At 39.4% G+C, this 21,247-nt stretch overlaps 1 protein-coding gene across 4 annotated transcripts in view; it reads left to right on the top strand.

Annotated features, from left to right (window-relative positions):
• myo1b (myosin IB) overlaps nt 1-21,247 on the top strand; it is a 257,206-nt gene that overhangs the window by 19,656 nt on the left and 216,303 nt on the right. For all 4 annotated transcript variants that reach the window (XM_048534332.1, XM_048534330.1, XM_059647158.1 and 1 more), the window contains exon 3: nt 16,285-16,400. In XM_048534332.1, coding sequence (XP_048390289.1) covers nt 16,285-16,400 — 116 coding nt within the window. The remainder of the gene's footprint in view (nt 1-16,284; nt 16,401-21,247) is intronic.

The raw sequence follows: 21,247 nt of genomic DNA, 5'->3' as shown, positions 1-21,247 counted from the left end.
AAGACCATAGCAAATAAGAATAGGAGTGGGCCATTGAGCCCCTCAAGCCTGCTCTACCATGGAATAAAATCACAGCCGATTCAACATTTTTCACAAACGGTTCCCTGCATTCCCTCTAATATTTGATTTTTCCCACCACTCATCAAGAATCCATGTATCTCAACCTTAAATATAGACAAGGACTCTGTCCCTATAGCTTTCTTTGGCAAGGAGATCCAGAGACACTCAGCCCTCTGAGAGAAGAAATTGCTCCTTATCTGAGTCTTAAATTTGGCATTCCTTAATTCTGAAACTATGCCATCTAGTCCTAGACTCTCCCATGAGGGGAAACATCCTCTCAGCATGTACCCTGTCAAAGCCCGAAAGAACCCAATATGTTTCAATGAGGGCTCTTCTCAGCAGCAAGAGTGAGCTGGGAACTCCATGGAACTGGAACTCAAGCCACCTCAAAATAGTTGTAGATTGCATTGGATGCTGATAATCTGTAGGAACAGCCCCAAATTGAGTTTTAGGTGGAGATTGAATGGATGTTGAAGCCTCATTGAGTAAATGTTGAAATTCTGGTCAGCAAGGAACTAAATTTTAAAGAAAAAAGAACTGTTTTAAAGGTTGGGAATGCTAGAAGTAAGCCAAGTATTTCCAGCTAAGTTCAAATAACTATAGATCATAACCACCATAGCAAGTGGGTACCATGAGGAATGACTGCAGCGAGGGAAATCAAGAACTACTAAACAACTTTAAACAGGGTTGCAAATCTGGGAGCATTGTGAAGTCAGAATTAAAGTCATAAATCAGCATTTTATACGCATGAGCTGCAAAACCAAACAAGAAGAAGGTTTAGATGATTGAGTTCACCGAAAAGACGAGAGATCAATTACTTAAATTGGAGTAAAGGCAGAAACAATTGATTTGAATCGTACACGGTGGGACTCATCCAGGAAACAACTATGAAAACATCAGGGATTATCATTCAGGGCTGCATGAAGGAGGAATCATCTAAGAAAATCTGGTCAAGGGACAGAAATCATCTTACACAGCCACAAGAGGATCAGCTCCTCATTTTCTGATTAGGTACTTTACAGCCTTCAGAGCTCAACATTGAGTTCAAAAACTTCAAACTGTGAAAAGTGTCCTCCACTTCCATTTACAGTCCCTTCCCTACTGTCCCCTCACTGCACTTTGTTTGCATGGGTTAGCTTTCAGCACAACTGGCCTGTTGTTTTGCTATTAACAACGAGCATACCTTTTACCTTTTGCTCCGGGCTCCCTCATCATCTGTTCCTCGTGGTCCTCCTCCCCCTTTCTCAACAGCATTAAAGCCATCATCTTCTAGCTCTTTCTATTCTGAAGAAGCCATTTGGACTTGAAACATTAACTATGTTTCTGTATCTATCGAAGCTATCAGATCTGCTAAGTCCCTCCAGCACTGTTTTTGTATGTTTAAAAACTCCAGCTTGTTTTTAATTTAAGCCTGTCCACACTATACTATCAGTTGGTTTTCTTATACCGAACTAATCCAAGACCCTATAGATATCTGTCAAAAGAGGATTTTGGCAATAAATCTACCAGGTACTTCTACATTCCCTCTAATTTTATTGTTCTGCTTGGACTTCCAAAGTCTACATGTTTGTATGCCTATCGACATGTGCGAATCTTTGGAGCGACTGCACGTTTTGGAGGGAGTATTGTTTGTACTGCATGATGAGCAGTGGTGAGGATGTATCTTACGGTTTTGAACCATAGAATCCATTTATGCTGTCAAATATTCTTTTCAACCCTGGTGATCCACATATATAAGTATTAGTATTCCCCATGGTTTCTACAGAAAGGGGGGAAAAACCTTTTTTAAAAAAAAAAGAAAATTAGTGTCCTTGAGAAATTTGTTTTTCTTAAACACTGAGATGAAGCACTTTATAATTGGAGGCTGTAGTTTGCATTGTTTAAGTCACGAGTTAAAAGACTACAACTTATCACTTGAATCTTCAGATAAAACTGCCAGTGATTAAACATAAGTAGTTGTGGTGCTCAGTTGGAAGATTACGGAACTGGGACTTTTGTGTCCAATGTAATTTAGTTATGAGATATATACAAGATATATTGATAGAAGTAGACTTAATGATGGTACTCAGACTATTTGTTTGATGTATGTAGAGATTCTCAAATTCCAACCTCACCTGTCACTTGAAGTGGCAGTGCATGGAGAGCTAGGTTAGCTGCATTGCTCTAATTATTTTAGGGTTACTGAATATGTGGGTTATCTAGCTCTGCCTTTCCAGATGTTACCTCGACATTTGGGCTGTCACAAATGTGTGTGAAATGAGAGAGAATAAAATGGATGCAAGGTGGTTTCGAAATAATATTAATTTGAAAAAAATGCAAAGTTGGTGTTTTAAGAATAAGGTAGGTTTTGAGTTTGTTCATGATTGCACTAAGCAGTTGGACTGTATTGCACTTGACATTAAGAGATTTTGTAGTATTTTTAATATTGCAAAATTTTTCTTTCTTATACTGTAGTTCATGATGTACACTATAGGAAATACTTTGAAACTGGATGTTAGTGAGGGGCGAAAGTATTAAGACAATTCATATACAGAGTAGTTACAGCATTTTTGTTCTTGTTTATATTTATTGGAATTTCTTTATATTGTCTCCATAAACTTGCCCTTCATGTGTCTCTGACCTTTCAAACAAGTCTCTCTGATACTTGTGTTAATCTAATTCTGGTCACTTGAGCAATTCCAATTTTAATCCTTCTACAATTGGTAGCTGTACATTTTTAGTTGCCTAGCCTGAAGCTCTGGATTTCCCTCCCTACGCCTATCTGCCTGTCTGTGTCTCTTTCCCTTGCCTTTCTGCTTTAACACGCTCATTAAAACCTCCCTATTTGGCCTGGTTTTGTTCATTTGACCCAATATCCCCTTTAAATGGCTGTGCTAATTTTTTAAAACCTTTGGTTTTACTTACGAAGTGCTGAGGCTGATGGAGAGATTTGTTTTTTTTTGCGTCTGTCAAGAACTATCCAGTTGAGTTACAATGTATCCACTGGCTTTCCAGTTGAGTTGGATGTGTGTAAGCTGTTGAGTGATCAGTGGCATATATGGGGATGGGGTGGTCGAAGGCGGAGATCACACAGTGACACCTTCAGGAGTGAGTTCTACCAGAGCTGACAGCCGTAACGACGACTGCAATTTAAAGTCAATTTAAATGCAGTTTCTTAACATTGTTTGAAACATGAAATGAGAGTCTGGAAAGCTCCCAGACACTTCAGATTAATTTTTGAATTGCAGTGAGCAACCTATTGTCTACTACGCCTTCACTAATTTTAATATGTTTGTATAATTTGCATGCTAACAAGTAGAGTGTGCCTCTGTCTAAATGTGCAAGTTCAGGTTTACATGAAACATAGAGCAGTGTAAGTCAATGGACAAAAATAACTTGGAACCATGTGTTTGTACTGCTGTAAAAGTAATTACTAAATTTAAACCATTTTTCATTAATTCAAGGTCCAGCAGGTGTTGCATGTAGTTCCAAAACACCAACTATTACAGACGGATTCCGAATTCCATCGAACATTGATTTCAAATTTACATTGCTTTTGAATGGGGAAAGCATATGTGTTTGTATTAGCAAAATGTTTTCCATAATTGGGATTGGCTAGTTTGCTAGCGGATATCTGAGAGGACCCATTGACTTTCAAGATGTGCCATGAATAGAAGGCGGTTCCCCCGATGGAGCAACATGCGTTAATATTAAGATTGTTCAAAATAGTGGCAAGAACTAACTAAGGTCAATGTTCGCAATAAACAACTGCATCTCCCAGTCGTGAACCATTTCAACTCCCCCTCCCATTCTTTAGATGACATGTCCATCCTGGGCCTCCTGCAGTGCCATAATGATGCCACCCGAAGGTTGCAGGAACAGCAACTCGTGTTCTGCTTGGGAACGCTGCAGCCCAATGGTATCAATGTGGATTTCACCAGCTTCAAAGTCTCCCCTCCTACCACTGCATCCCAAAACAATCCCAGCTCGTCCCCGCCTCCCTAACATGTTCTTCCTCTCACCTATCCCCTCCTCCCACCTCAAGCCGCACTCCGATTTCCTACCTACTAACCTCATCCCGCCCCCTTGACCTATCTGTCCTCCCCGGACTGACCTAGCCCCTCCCTACCTCCCCACCTATACTCTCTTCTCCACCTATCTTCTCCTCTATCCATCTTCGATCTGCCTCCTCCTCTCTCCCTATTTATTTCAGAACCCTCTCCCCATCCCCCTTTTCTGATGAAGGGTCTAGGCCTGAAACATCAGCTTTTTGTGCTCCTGAGATGCTGCTTGGCCTGCTGTGTTCATCCAGCTCAACACTGTTATCTCGGATTCTCCAGCATCTGCAGTTCCCATTATCTCCGAAGATCAATGTTACAACCCGAATGTAAGAGTTGATCTTGCATCCAGTTTTAGAAATATGAAATAACTTGGCTTCAATTCTGATTTTCATTCAGAATAAAGTGATGGATTTTTTCGTGTCTCAGCGAGGCAATAGAGTAACCAGGAAATTGGAGTTGTGATACAAAGTCAGTCATGATCGTGGCACAGGCTTGAAGGGCAAGATGGATTCCTCTTCTAATTTTTTTTATCACTGAAGTTTTATTTTTGTAACATTGAAGGTGTGCCCTATGTCTGTACCACTGATAAATGACCAGAAAATTAATAGTAATACATGTTCATAATCATTTTGCTACTCTATGTTAATACATAGGTCTTTGACTTATTTTGCAAAAATGTTTGGCCATTTAATTGATAAGTAATAAAACTCAGTCTGTAAAATGCTTCAGTTACTTTACTGTAGTCATCTTTTATGAAGTAACTGGTGCATTGAAGGTTACTAAAGTACGATGTTTTGAGGACTGAAATTTGTTGTCAGGAAGGCTAATTTCATCGTAACTCCAAATAAAATTGAAATATTAAGGATGAAGCAATTACAGTACAAGGGAGTACTCAATGAATGGGAGGACACTAGAAAGCTCAGGAACGCAGCAATCTTGGGGTGATTGCCCAAAAGCCCCTAAAGGTGGTAGGGCAGGTTAATAGGGTAGTTATGAAGGTACACAGGATGCTCGCCTTTATCAGTTGTGGTATAGATTATTAGAACAGGGAGATTATATTGAACCTCTACAGGACTTTGGTTAGGCCATTGCCAGAGTACTATGTGCAGTTCTAGTTATAACATGATAGGAAGAATGTGATTGCAATGGAGAGGGTGCAGAGCAGATTACAGAAGGTTGAGGGGGGTGCCTTGTGGAGGTGTGTAAGATTTGAGGTTTGTAGACAGGGCGGATGGAAAGCAGATGCTCTTGTTAGTTAGGAGTTAAGGTGAAAGGCAAGAGTTTAGATGAGATTTGAGGACAACTCTGTTTACTTGGAGGGTGGTGCTGGGTCTGAAATACAGTGCCTGAGAAAGTAGTTGACGCAGGTTAACCTCTCAATCCTTAAAACGTATTTGGGTGAGCACTTGAAATGGCATAACATGGAAGGCTTTGGGTCTAGTGCTGGAAAGTAGGGCTAGTGTAAATTTAATGTAGCTTTGGCAGCTCAAACATGATGGACTGAAGGGCCTGTTGTGTGATATATGGTTTTATGATTCTGTGAAAGATATAGTAGATAGTCAACTTCCTACAAATGTCAATCCTCACTTAATTCATTCTCAGAATTGTGTTTGTGGCAGTGACCTGCATCTTGTTTTCAGAATTCACTTTGTCACTTGCATTGTTTATCATTTGTACAAGATAAAGTGTGGAGCTGGATGAACACAGCAGGCCAAGCAGCATCTCAGGAGCACAAAAGCTGATGTTTCGGGCCTAGACACTTCATCAGAGAGGGCCTCAGCCTGAAACGTCAGCTTTTGTGCTCCTGAGATGCTGCTTGGCCTGCTGTGTTCATCCAGCTCCACACTTTGGTATCTTGGATTCTCCAGCATCTGCAGTTCCCATTATCACTTTTATAATTTGTACAGTTAGTTTTCAGTTCTAACATGAGGTAGCAGAGGCAACTGAGAATAACATGAGGATTAATTGCACTTCGGACTTTCTCCTTTTGTGCTTATCGTTTCAAAACCTGTGTTAATTTGAATACTTTAGAATCATAGGCTTATACAGCATGGAAACTGTCCATGTCAATCAGATTATCCTAAAACTGATCTACTCCCATTTGCCAGCATTTGGCCCATATCCCTCTTTTAAACCCCCCTTATTCATATACCCACCCAGATGCCTTTTTAATATTGTAATTGTACCAGCCTCCATCACTTCCTCTGGCAGCTTGTTCCATATATGCAAGTTGCCCCTCAGGTCCCTCTTAAATATTTTCCCCCTCACCTTAAACCTGTGCCCCTTAGTTTTGAAGTCCCTGTCCCTGGGTAAAAGATCTTGGCTATTCACCCTATCCGTGCTCCTCATGATTTTGTATGCCTCTCTAAGGTCACCCCTCAGCCTCTGATACTCCAGAGAAAAACATCCCAGCTTATTCAGACTCTCTGTATAGGTCAAACCCTCTGATCCTGGCAACATCCTTATAAATCTCTTGAACCCTTTCAAGTTTAACAACATCTTTCCTACGGCAGGGAGACCAGAACTGAATGCAGTATTCGGAAAGTGGCCTGACCAATGTCCTGTACTGCTGCAACATGACCTCCCAACTCCTATACTCAGTGCACTAAACAATGATGGCAAGCATGCCAAACACTCTCCTGACTACCTTTGACTCCACTTTCAAGGAGCTCTGTGCCTGCAACCCAGGGCCTTATGATTAAGTGTAAAAGTCCTGCCCTGATTTATCGTACCAAAACGTAACACCTCACATTTGGCTGATCTCATGGGAAAGATTGAGAATTTTTAGCTTTTAGAAATTTCAACTATGGAATATCATAACATAAATATGTTTCCCAGCAGACATTTCAAAATTGATCTGAAACTCTATGACCTAATCCTTTTTTAAACTTGTAAACACTGATAGGTAGCAATAAAGTGAGTGAGAGTTATACATTGTACTGATATTTTGGTATTTGAAGAGGTTGGATTTGATTGCTGGCTTTCCCGTGTTTCAATAAAAGCAGCATTCGTGCTGCCACTTATTGTTTGCTGTAATTCACATACTGAATATGTCTTACCTGGATCTTGAGTCTGCTTCCATTTTTATAGAAAATGAACATGCCTACATCAACACTGTGTAGTTCGTAAACATCTTACTGGAGTCAAACAGCATAAGGGTCAATTTCCAGAATGAATCTGTTGCTTGTTTTATACTAAATGAGGCCAGAGAACAACAATATCCCTGGAGTCCAGACTTGCTTTATATAGCTGTACCACAGTTCCAGCTTCTCTCAATCTGGAAAAGTTCAGATGCTTCCTCGTGAATTGACAGAAAACAAGACCTCTTTGGTTTTATTTAACTCCCCTTTAAGTAATCAAATATTTTGTTATTATTAACCTTCTGATTTAATATTCATTTATTTTAGTGTGGGAAACAAAGATGTCAAGCGCCTAAAATTCAGTACCATAGAGCAACAGAAACCAAAACTTATTGCTGGCTGACTAATTTGCAACACGTGTAATTACTTATAGGGCTGGAGCTTTGTAAAATCAACAAATGCTGAAAATACCCAGCAGGCTTGGCAGCAACTATGCGGCAGGAGTGCATTGATGATTCAGGACTTTTTTATTTAATACATTGTTAAAATCATTTATTTTATCCCCAAAAATACGCATCACTCAGCAAAGGAAAATACTGAAGGGCTAAGTACAAAACTGGATTTTTGACCCTAGTCCTACGCAAGGGGGCCACATGGCTGAAATCTTCACATGGATTTTGTGATTGCTGATCAGCTTTCTCAAAAGGCTGTCCCACAGTGAAAACTCAAAAGGTGGTCTTAAAAAGCTGTGGGTCAAATTCCGTCCTTCATTAAAAGTCCCACCCTTGAGGGCTTTGGTCAGTCTGATTGATGGACTAAGAGCTCTCAGTTAAATAATGGTAGAGTCTGGTACTGGGTGGGGTGACAAACTCTAAACAATCCTGTAAAGAAGGGCGATGGGCACTGGAGACTGGCAATTCTTGGGCTATTTGCGAGGGTTGGGCTAGGGTTGCCACTGTTTGGAATAAAAAGGGTGTGGTCAGACTATGGAGGTCGGGCCGGGGAGGTGGGGTGGGAGATGGTGGGTGAGAGGTTAGGAGGAAAAATCTCTGAGGGATCTACTGAAAAGGGCACAGCACATACCTCCCAGCAAAGAAATATATTCAATTTTCCTTTCCTGACTGGTACAGCAGGTGTTTTGGAAGGCAAGTGGAATGTTGGCGTTTTATTAAAGGTGAATGGAATGTAACACTAAAGATGATTTGCTGCATTTGTGCAGGGCATTAGTAAGGTTTTAATCTCAATTACTGTGCATACTCCTAGCCTCCTTTAAGAAAGGACATAATTGCATTAGAAGCTGCAGAGAGAAGGCTCACTCAACTAATTTCTGGGGTGAGGATGTTATCTTATGAGTAAGTGTTGGATAGATTGCTGCCTGGAGTTCAGAAGAATTACAGGTGATTTTATTTTTCCAAACAGGATCCTGAAAGGACTTAACAGGATGGATTCTGGAGGGATGCTTCCCCTTGGTATCCTCTAGATACTGGAGCAGAGAGTGCAGTTTAGAACTAAGGAGTCTCCCGTTTAAGATGGAAATGCAGAGGCTTTATTTGTCTCAATGTCATAAGTATGTGGAATTCTCTGTGTGGTGGAGGCAGAATCATTGTATATTTTTGAAACAGTAATGCACTTTTTTGATGAACAAGGGAATTGAAGGATACTGGGGTAGCTAGGAAAGTGGGTTAGAGACCACAATCAGGTAACGGCTGAGCAAAATCCAGGTGGCAAACAGAATATTCCTGTTCCTTACGTCTGCCTTTAACTGACCAACATAGATATTTTAAATCAACCTGTTCAGACATGTTACGATGCATGAGCCCAGTCGTTCTGGCCCAGACATAGGCACACTACCACTGTATCACAAGACATCCATTTGCCCAGTGTTATGTGGCAGTGGAGGTTGACTGAGAGCTTATGTGGGCAATAATTGGCCATTTAACAGGCTTAATAGGCCTAAGGGCAAGCAGGCCTGTGGTGCCTTACTGACTCTGTGGTGTGGGGACTGGATTGTGATGTGAAGGATAGCAGCGGGATAGTCCCCCAACATATTTTATGTGCCCCTCGCTTAAAAACACAGCCTTTTTTTTGAGTTTTCTCTAACTTTATTAGCATATTTTTCCAAGGAAAGCCATTGATTTGTTGTCTCTTGCTTTCACTATCAGTTTGCTAATGCTGCAGCTAGAATCATTCACTCTTGTCACTTTTTCCTAATGGGAATCCGTATTTTATAATAATGCTTTGCAGCATTTGTTCTGCAACTGCCTCTTGTACCCAGTGCAGCAGTAGTTCATGTTGCAATGCTGGGTAGCGTGTTCATTGATTGTAAGGCGGGATGTTACAATTTGTTTGTGAAATGGTTGGGGGGGAGGGGAAAATGTGTGGTCCCTTTAAAAGATGTTGTTTTCTAGGCTTGGAGATTTAATTTTAAAAAAATGGGCAGGTGCTCAGTGAGCTCCTAAAATTGAAACAATATATCAAAAGGCTATGTGGTTATCAACCCAGGTAGTAGTTTGTTTTGTTGTTAAGGCAACCAGCTTGAAAATCAGCCAATTAATTTAAACCAGGCACTTAAGGACTGAAAACTAACTAAATTTAAATCTGATGGTTTTGTTATAGGATTAAATTAATAGGTCATCAAGAGTATAAAAGAAGAGGGCATTTGAAAATCAGAGTGAGAGCAAATTTAATCTAATAGAGTTAATAACCCATTGGTTCTAAAGAGAAAATCACTGGCTGTCTCAGAATTCTCTAAGCTCTCAGAAAACCATAATTTAACTAAAGATGTTGTGGCACTCTAAGCTAATATTCCTGATCCAAGAATTCATTGGAGAGAAGCATTCCTGTCACAAGAATTTGACAGAGAAAGGTGTTCCGGACTGAAGATCAGAGTGCAGAGCATTCCGGAAGACACATTCTGACTGTAATTTTGGGAAATTAAGTTTTCATTTTAATATTATTTTGGCTTATATAAGTAGGATTTGTATTTATTGGAACAGCATATCATTAGAATTTTGTTTTGTGTGGGAATAGTTAGTAGATAAGGGAGAATTGTTCAGTTTGTTTGTAGCTCTGTTAACTTGTTCACTGAGTTAGATAAATAAATTGTTGCTTGTTGATTATAGGGTGACTGTCAGGAGTTCATTTCATTTAACCTCCCCCTTACAATAAATTGGAAGGTTGGAGGCAGGTTATACTAAATATCACACTTCCTTTAACAGATTGAACCGGGGCAAGCTTCTCTGGGTGTTTGTTTTTGTGTTATCAGAGGGGAGTTGACCTCCATTTCGTGACAGTTCACAGCCCGCTTCTACAAACTGAGCTGCAGAAATGTCAGTTGCAAATAAGAATGATTATGCATTGTGACATGTCTAAGATGAAAAGGGAGTGAATGTGAAATAATGATGAGGCACAAGCAATCATCAGACTCATGAAAACTGAGACTCGATATATGGTATGAAGCTGGCTGCTGGGTTAAACAGTAAAGAAATAGAGAAACCATTATGCATAAAGCAAAATAAAAGTTTAAAATATTTAAATAATTAATGCAAAAGAGTGTAATAGTTTAACAACACTAAACGCTGCATGTTTATTACACAACTCTATTACCTGTAGCTTTCAAAACTAAAACGCTGACATTATTTTGCATTGCAACATTTTTTTTTAACCTGTAGCTTTAACTGTGCTTTCAAATTCACAAATCACTTTGCAAACAGAACATCTGAGTTCTCAGATATACGATTAAACAGTATGCATCACTGTCCAGTTCTGCTCTCAATCTCCGATTCTCCAGAGTAAGCAGTCAAGTCACACATTGAAGATTTTTAAATTTCAGGGATCAAACTTCCATATCTTTCAACAGATTCTCCTGAAATCAGAACAAGTGTAGCAAACAAATGGCCACTACCTTCAAGATCCACTTCTCCTTGTGCTCTATCCTGGCTTGGAATTAGGATTCCTTCATTGCTGGGTGAAAATTCCCAATCTAACAAAACATGGATTACAGTGGTTCGAGGAAGAGACTGATTTGAGCCTAGTATGAAGGAAGATGGTTGTGAATGTTATTGCAGTGGGGTTTCAGAATCTTATCCTGGGCCCGTCGTATTGTATTCTGCAGCACAGTCAAATATTAGTGAGAGATGTACAGCTTCTATTAACTGCTTCAGTTCTGGATATTTCTCAATTAATCTTAATGAATGGCCTGTAATAATTTGACTTGGACTTAGTTAATTATTGTCCTATTCATCATATCTGGATCTACCAAAACCCTCTTTTATATTTTACTATTTCTTATGATTCAATCATATACAATGCCTTAGATCTCTCTCCTGAATTTTATCGGAGACTTCAACCTTGATCAATGTCCTTCCCTCTGCTTGTAAAGCAGTCAAGTGTGCAGGCAAAAATGAACCTGATAGTTGCCCTGCTAGAGTAGGGCCACTACCGTACAGTGTGTAAGGCAATTGGGGGGAGTGCTCCCATGGATCAATTGATAAGGACTCTACAGCAAGACTTCCCTTTAAGTTGTCCAGTTTGAGTTTCGATTTAAGGTGTTCAGCAAATGGGGTGGGAATTCACATTTAATACAGGGAATATGGTTTTAATGTTTTGTACCACTGTAAAGTAGGGTTGCAAGATGCAATTAATGCCATTGCAGATGGAGCTTCCAGCTGCTGCATTCAGAATTATAATCTTCATATTTTCTCATCACTAAATGTGTCCTTAACAAATGCCACCTTCCAGTAGCAGTCAGAAATTTAGCTGGTATTCCAAGTCCAGTTCTTGTGGAGTGTTCTATGACTTTATCGACAATTGCTGTTTTCCTTTACCATATATTAAACTGCAGATTCTCTAACTTTCCAAAAGAGAATTACTTTGTAAAGCTTCATGTCCTGTTGCATTGCAAAAGCAGCCAATGCAATCAAAGACCTCTCCTACCTCAGTTATACGCGCTTCCACCCTCTTCCATGAGGTAGAAGATACAAATGTTTGAAAACACGTACCAACAGATTCAAGAACAGCTTCTTCCGACCTGTTTTTAGACTTATAAATGGGCTTCTCATACATTAGAGTTGACCTTTCTCTGCAGCTATAAAATTATATTTTGCAGTCTGTTCAATTATCCTAATTTATGTACATAAACTATAATTTGTCTGATTAACACAAGTCTGTATACTTTTCACTGTATCTTGGTACATGTGACAATAATAAATTAAATCCGATCAAAATCAAATGACCAGCCTCAGGTGAATCTTTCGTCAATGGGTTACTCAGCAGCAATATCATTAAAGTCAATCACAGCAACTATTTTGAATGAAATCACTGCTCTTTTCAGTGACCTTCATGCAATCTACAGTAACTAGAACTTACATTTTTGCTGACTGTTTTCCAAAAGCAAGCATTTTATTCACAAAATTTAAAGTACATTACATGATTGTTCAAATAATGTAGGAAATGAAAATTCAAGCACATGACATGGCGGCTCAGTGGTTAGCCCTGCTGTCTCTCACAGCTCACATCCAGCCTGGGCTGGCTGACTGTGTGGAGTTTGCACTTTCTCCCTGTACCTGTGGGTTTCTGCTGGCTGCTCCAGCTTTCTCCCACTCTCCAAAGATGTGCAGGTTAGTTGAATTAGCCATGCTGACTTGTCTTTGGTGTCCAGGGATGCACAGGCTACATGGGTTAGGTATAGTTAATGCAGGATTACGGGGAAAGGACGGGATGTTCTTTGGAGAGTCAGTATTTGACTCAATGGGCCAAATGGCCTCGTTCCACACTGCGCAGTTTTCATAGAATCTTACAAAACTGGAATTTTCAGTTTTTATTTACTCAATATGTTGAAAAATGGTATTATTATGCATTAATATGTCAAAGATGTAGCCCAAGGGGTGTTTTACCAACTTTCCAGCCCTTCAGTGTACAATGACTGATAGGCCTTGACTAGTAGCTTTACCCCTTTGCATCTCTGCAACAGTTGCCTCAAGCTGTACTGCATCCCTCAGCATATGGTTCTGGAATGTTCCATCCATAACACTAGGTCAAGGACAGATGTGTACTGGAAGACCAGCAGGTTTCAGGCAGACCAAAGGGGGTCTTGTGCAGTGTTGATAGTTCTCCAGCAGTAGTTGAAGTTTACTTTGGTGTGAGTCCTTTGGAACCTCTTGTAAGCTCTAGACCTCCTCAGAGAATTAATTCTGTACATGCCGTAAAGTGCAGTCACTTCTATAATTACCATTTCTGCAGTTTTTTCCTTCAGCCTCTGCTTAAGACAGAAACACATGTAGAACTGGCAATAAGAGCATATGCTTCTGTTTATAAATGTTACCAACAGCTGCTGTAGCTGCAGTATGCCTGGGAAACTTCAGCAGTTAGCAAAAGAATGCTTTTAAAATGAGGTTTTAAAAGCATCCATCTTGCATTGATTAAGACAGTGATATTTTTCAGAGTAAACTTTGCTGTCGTTAGGATATCAGTAGACATTGAACACTTTTATTTTTACCCCTCTGTGGGAGGTGAGGAGAATAATAACATGGAGCAGGTCCCTGTACCTGTTGTTTCACTCATGCTTAGGATTTAAATAAGTAGCAGAATAGTAAGATTGAAATTCCACTGCTACTGTACTTTCCCTCTATGAAATGTATTTGGCAGTCTCAAAGCTGCTGTTAGAAAGTGTTGGTCCATAGCTCAAAGTTGTGTAGGGCAATAATCTGGTAGTTTTATTGAGACCACAGGATGACTGGTGCAGAACATCCTACATTGCTGTATTCAGAGCAGTTTTTCTAAGTTTGCTGTTGAGGAAAGTTAGAGTGGTATAAAGACGAAGCATTGCAATACTCTGGAAGGAATAACGTAATCTACAGTGACAGAGTTAAAAATAAATGTGGCAGCAAATGCAGCATTATTAAATCAGTGTGTGATACATATTTGATAAAAGAACATAGTCGTTTGGTCTTCAAACCATTTATAACCTAAAGAGGCTTTAAAGCATAGTATGTGAAAAACTCTTGAGGGAAATGTCTCCATTCTTGGTGAGGCATTTGACTTTCTTTTTCATTTTTATGTTTAAAATTCTGAGCAGAGATTTTAAAGAAGGATGATAGTGGATCTCTCTCTCTCTTGCACTCGTACTTCAGTCCGGCTTCAGGTTCTGGAATGTCGGACTTGGAACATCCAAGTATTGACTACCTAGCTATATCGTGGTGACTTGCCTTTAATTAACCTCCATGGCTGAGGAGAATGCCAGTCCATGTGAAAACTGAAATTTGTTGCAAGTCAGGCATCAATTAGTCTTTATCTTAGTGCTGAATATGCATTTCTGCAGAAATCATGTCTAAAAAGCAGCACCATTGGCAGTGGAGGTTAATGTTTTAGAATGTTGCCTTATGAACCTTTTTTAAAATCAGCCATGAGATGTGGATGTCCTTGGCTAAGCCAGCACAGATTGAACAGTAGGCAGTTAGGAGGCCAGCACATTGCTGTGAATCTGGAGTCATGTAGACCAGATTGGGTAAGGATGGCAGATCTCCTTCCGTGTGCAACATTACTGTTTTCTAATGACAGCAGCATGTAACCATTGTTAGTTATCAGACTAACTTCCAGATTTTTATTGAAATCAAATTACACCATCTGCAATAGTGAGGTTTGAACTCATGTCCCCAGAACAGTAGTTGGGGTTCAGGATTGCCAGTCCGGCAACCTTGGCAATATACCATTGGCTCCTTTTTGTTTTCGCAGTTCTAATTTGCAACAGCACAAAGCGGTAACCCTTGGATAGAGGTCTTTTGATGTTCGGAATGTGCCTCACTTAATTATTTAGCCACTACATATTTGGCATGGGTGATGAGAAATAATTGCTGTTGACTTGTCTACAGGTTTCATCTGAGGTTTTTATAATCTGTCATTTGTAGACTTCTTTCTCTTGTCAATCCTTTCTTGCAACTTTTTTATTTTTGTTTCCTGTTCTCATTCCTGACTTCAGGTCATCGACATGTACAGCATGGAAACAGATTTTTTTGATCTAACATGTCCGTGTCATCAGATATTCTGAATTAATCTGGTCCCATTTGCCAGCATTTGGCCTGTATCCCCCTCAACTCTTCCTATTCATGTACCCATCCAGATGCTTTTCTTAAATGTTACTATACAGGCCTCCACCACTACCTCTGGTAGTTCATTTCATACACACCATCCTCTGCGTGAAGTGCCTTCCCTTCAAAATGACTTGCTTTTATAGTTCTTTCTTCACTAATTAGCATCAGCATCTCAGCCACATGTTCTCTCTGACTCATCCCAAGTATGGTTTCTGTTTTTGGTTGTGCGCTCACAGCATTGGCTCACTAAAAATCTGATAAAAGGTAGCCATTTACCTTAAAGAAGGGTGTCCTATAACATCAATGATATTGTCTCTGTCTGTCTGGGTGGAGATGTCCATCAGCCATATTCCCAAATCCTCTGTGATCGTTTAAAATAGGAACAAACGTTACTCTGAGAAATAAAGAAGTAGTGATATTGAAGGGCTGTTTCTACTAATGAACTGTAAACCATCATGGACCAGATTTTTGGGAGCAGGGAGCATTTGAGATAAATCTAAGAAAATTCATCTGAGAACTTGTATAGGGCAGTTCTTTTTGTTTAAGTTCTCTAATACCTTACTGAAACATTGTGATAGAAATGCAACCTCTCTAATGTTGAAGAAATATACTTGGATGGTCAAAGATATGGAGAATGTTCGGTAAATGCTGACTTGCAGGACGCTCGGACAATATATAAGGTGTCTATCATTCTTCCAATGTATATCAAGTTCATCAAAGTACACTCTGTAGGTGCAAAGCTGACTACTCTGGGTATTTGTTTGCCAACTGATAACTTGAATTATTTTTCCCCAGCTCATCTTTTGGAGTGTGCTTCTGCCTTGAACATCCTCAAACAATATTCATCAAGTGGGAATGAACAACAAAGTCTTACCTATCAGCAGGACACTGGGTTTCCCTCTCATGCTTTAATGGGGTCGTTTCCTGTTTGACAGCATGAAACCTATCATTTAGAACAGCTATACTTCAAAACTTGCTGTATTTTAATGTTGGCATTTATGTTCTTTCCTGTTGCAGACTTACATCGGAAGTGTAGTCATATCTGTAAACCCCTACCGACACTTGCCCATCTATACACCAGAGAAAGTAGAAGAATATCGCAACCGAAATTTCTATGAGCTCAGTCCTCACATGTAAGTAATGTGAAGCTAAACCAAATGCAGCTGACTTGAGTGAAGGGACAACATATGGACCTAGCTGTTTACCTTGGAGAAAGGAAGGAGCGAGGATGTGAATGTTTTATTCTTATGTGTTATATTAAGCCTAGTATTCCTAGTCAAGTTGTAATTTGTTTAATGTATTGCAAACATCTGCCAAACTGTCCCATCACTGACAAATTTTTCAATTCTCTGCTTGAACCCTGAAAGGCTTCAGTCTAAATATGGCATTTTTTTTCTCTGTATTTGGCCTCCTCTGTCTCTGCAACATCTGCTAATGCATTTTGTAATGTAAACAGGGGAAGAAGATTGCTTTGCAACCATTTGTATTCGTATGTACAAAGCTGGGAAAAGTGGGCTGTGTTGTTCTTTGGCAAGTTGCTATCTAGAAAGGGAGTTTGGTGCGAGGTGGATGTGAAATAGATAAAAATAAAATTGATATTGCGTTTAGATTTTGCAAAGTATCTTTCAGCTTTTGATAAAATAGTTCACAATTTTACTTCAGAATGTAATTGTTGCTTTCAAGGAGGGCTAGTAGGAGAATCTTTGAAGAAAAACATACATAGTTAGTTTTTCAACATTTTGCTAATACCTCTTTCTAAAGCCTACAAAAGTGTTACATATTTATCTAGAAACAATAGTAATGATTATGTTCGATGAACAGAATTTCTTTTTATAAAGTTCACACAAGTTACAAATTATGCAGCAGTTAACTTATTTTTATCGTTTTTAAATGTCTATGTCTTTACATGCTCAAAACTTGATGACAAAAACTTCAGTGTGAATATCTAGGTTTGGTGTTTGCCAAGATACCCATCAGCTGTAAAACTCTCAATAAGATCCTCCGCCCATGCTTATCAGTCACCCTTCTGTATTTCATTCAAGTGGCCACTCTGCATTTGCCAACATAGATAATAACTACTCAGAAACTATTCAACCTTCAATGCATTGTGACTCAACTTGATTGTGACTTGTACTGCATAGTGTGGTTCACAAACAGAAATCAAGCTTCATTTTTTCTTTCGTGGTCTATGATTGCTAAGCCCTGTTTTAATAGCCCAGAATGGAATCTGACAGTCAGAACAGATCAGTTATGGAGACCTGGGGTTTCACTGGAATGTACACTTCACAAACATGATGAGCAGCTTGAAAACAATGCTAGGAAGCATGCATTCAAAAGAATTGGTGATTTTTCTGGCACTACTTTCAGTTTAGAATTCACTGATGTGATTAGTCTCTGCATTGGGATGACAGAATACAGAATCTGTAACCATTTTGCAGGACACAACTGATCGATCCACAAACATGACTCCCAGCTTGTCCGTTTAATCCTCCACCCTGTTCCTACAGCCTGATCTTCCTGTGGCCTGCTACAGTATTCCCATGCACATTTGTGGGACCTAGAGGAACAGCACCCATTTCTATTTTGCATTCTATGGACTCCATGATTTGACATTGAGTGCAACAATTTTAGATTGTAACCTCTGTCCCCATTTTGTTTTTTTAGAAACAGATTAGTTGCTTTTTTTTATTGTTGATTCCTTTATTTTGAACTTGGTGGAAGGGCAAAGGCTGTAATGGAGCTGCTCATCTGGGGTTTTTTTTGTTTCTTCACCATACCCATCATCAATTCTTTCCTCTGTAACATGAAACCTTTTTGTCATTTAATCTGTCCTTCTCTAGCACATTCTTTTCATTTGTTCTTCCTTTACCACTCTTACCTTCTCAGAAGTTGTTGCCTTTCTACCATTACTTGGTTCTAATGAAGGATAATCAACCCAAGACATTTACTATTTCTTACCTTCCATAAATGAGACGATAAGACAGGACCATTGGACCAGTCAAGTCTTCTCCACAATTCAGTGAGATCGTAGCTGACTTAATACGCCTCAGCTCTTTTGTTTTTCTCCCATAATCCTTATTGATAAGAAATGTCTGGCTCAGCTTTGACGATACTTAATGGCCAGTCTTGACAGCTGTCTGCCGTACAGAATTCCACAGTCGCTGTCTGCTGTATGGAGTATTTTCAGTTTTGATTTGAGAGCCCGTGCACTGCAGTATTTTATTTTTGCATACAGAAGACTCGTTAATTTGTCTGCCCTGCTATCACAGTGCAGCCCCCGTACTGGCTTTAGTGGCTCGATTCTTTAAACAAGTTTATCTACAATCCGAAACACCGGTTCACTAATCTGGTAACTGTCAATAATTCTGTCCACACCAGTATGATGAATTGAAGCTCCAGAATGAGTCTCATTCTTTATTATTGTAATGCCTGTTGACGTTCAGGTTTCTTCCTCATAGTATTCAACTCATGGGCTTTTTAAAATGTGTTCTTTTTAATAAACAAACTTTCCAGAAAACCAAAGCTAATTAATGCAGTGCTGCTGTCTTCAACTCTCTCAAAATATTTACAAAATGTCTAAATTTCAAAGGTTGAAAGCAGATTTAAAATTAATTATCTAAAATCTCGAGGGATTTAGATCAGTAAAATTTCCAGAAATAATAATCTTAAAATAAGTCCAGTTTTCAAGGGGGTCCAAAGATGTAATGGTGGGTGAATAGGAGAGCATTGTGAACACTTGGTTCCACTGATTTAGTTTTCAACCACTTGTGTTCCAGATCTGTAATTGTGCTTCATCATTCTTGTTCATCTGTGTGTTCTCCTTCCTCTTGTCTTGCTGTCCTACTTGATTAGAGAATGTAATATAACAAAAACATTGCAGTCTCTTTAAAAAAGAAACAATCCTAGTAGTTTGTTGCCATCTGGTCTTAAGACAAATACAGTTGGCCTACCTAATTTGATAGAAGTTTTTCTGTCAGTATTGGAAACATCAAGACTAAGACAAGCTGAATAGAGCTGAACCAAGACAAATAGGATGCTGAAAGCTACTTCTAAGCCATGAGAACTACATTGTGTTACAAGTATACGATTCAGTGTCTTACTCAAGCCTCCAGCTTCTGAAGGTGTCAGAAAAAGTCTTCATTTTGTTATATACTGCATTTGTGACCCTTTATAACAATGCATCTTTCTCTGTGTTTCATCTCAGCTTTCATCTCTGGTTGTCCCAGATGACTTGTGTGTTTATGAATTGCCTGCTAGCTGCTGCAAAGAAATGCCACCAAGGCTGAGCTTAGTCACTGTACCTAATATCTGTGCTGAGCTAGGGGGAAAACTTAATTTAAAACAATCACTACCGTATGAATCTTTATATTGTGATATGGTAAAACTTGGGATGCAATTTTTGACATCTTGAAGGAATAATTGATGTGACAGCTTCTGCTTGGGTAACATCTCAGTACTGTAACTGCGCAACATTTGGCAAACTCTGAAGGGGCAATGGATGTGGGTGTCAGGTATGTTTAAGTCTGGTTGAGAATACATTGTGAGCAACTGCGTGCACAGGTAACACCTCTGTTCTTAAATGGTACTGGTAACTGGATTGTTATATACAGCTTCTTGCATTGTACTGTATGTTTAAATAGAGCTGGCAGGAGCTCAAAGGTTATATAAATTGAGAGAATTTACGATTTTGGGGACCAAAAAAAATGATTGAGCTCGCATAATTTTATTCAATTTTACATGAGTAGTATCTGTAAAGTTTGTGAGCTGTAAAGTTGGGAGTGCTTGGCTAAACAGATAATTTCAATGTGACGTTAGTGCACAATAAACAGATCAAAATTCGCAGAGCGTAGAAAAGGAACTTGAATCTGTAGTAGAAGGCAGTTTTAAATATGAGACAGGTAGTGAAAGTTGAGTCATGTAACCAACAGAGCGCACATCTCTATTTTAAGGCTTTAAAATGTATTAGTTTAGACAGCTTTTTGATCATAAATATATAATGACTCCAATGCAGAGAACAACAACAAGCAGAAAGGAGCAGTGGAAGGTTTGAAGTTTTGTATCTGGATTTTTTTTAACCTTTTTTTTCTTACAAAGTGTTGGAAGAATTATTTGTGTTTTCAAAGGCATAGAACAATCAAATAAGTTCAATTAAAATGTTCCTGTTTTCCCATGATTGCAAATAGTTCACTTCTCAGACTTGATAACAAAGTGTGAAGCCGGATGAACACAGCAGGTCAAGCAGCATCTCAGGAGCACAAAAGCTGACATTTTGGGCCTAGACCATCTGATGAAGGATCTAGGCCCGAAATGTCAGCTTTTGTTCTCCTGAGACGCTGCTTGTCTGCTGTGTTCATCCAGCTTCACACTTTGTTATCTTGGATTCTCCAGCATTTGCAGTTCCCATTATCTCTGATCACTTCTCAGACTTGTCTTGGTAATTGAACAATAACTCGCACACTTTGTAGTTGAATGCCTTCGATTCTCTATCTGCCTGTGAGCAAGTAGATATACAACAAAAGGATAATCAACATGTTTATAGATCAATGGACTCAGCTGTAGTTCAATGAAAGCATGTTGATGGGAGGAGGGGAGGTGAGAAAATTGCATCGGATTAGTCCTAAAGTGATACTGCCCCTAACTGGCTTTCCTGGACATCCATTGCTGAAATGAAAGTACTTCTGAAGACCAGTTAAGAGCAATTTTGTGCACAGATTACTTCTTTCCCAACTAGGCAAGAGTGTCACATATTTATTGTCTGCAACCCAGTCGGCTGGAGAAGGTGAGTTCACAGTGAGAACTGCTCAGGAAAATTGACAAGCTGTGAAGACTTTGATCAGTTACGTTGAAGTTTTCCAGCTGTGGTCAGGTGAGGCCCTCCTGTTAAGGTTCAAAACATCAGGCTGAGGCTGTATACAAGCAGCGCGTGTTTGTAAGGGAATGTGAACTGCCTGAAGAGAGGAGAATGAGTGGAGCTGTGAGG

The sequence above is a fragment of the Stegostoma tigrinum genome, chromosome 7, assembly GCF_030684315.1.
Source record: "Stegostoma tigrinum isolate sSteTig4 chromosome 7, sSteTig4.hap1, whole genome shotgun sequence".
NCBI classification, from domain to species: domain Eukaryota; kingdom Metazoa; phylum Chordata; class Chondrichthyes; order Orectolobiformes; family Stegostomatidae; genus Stegostoma; species Stegostoma tigrinum.
This window is presented reverse-complemented; position numbering and strand designations above follow the sequence as displayed.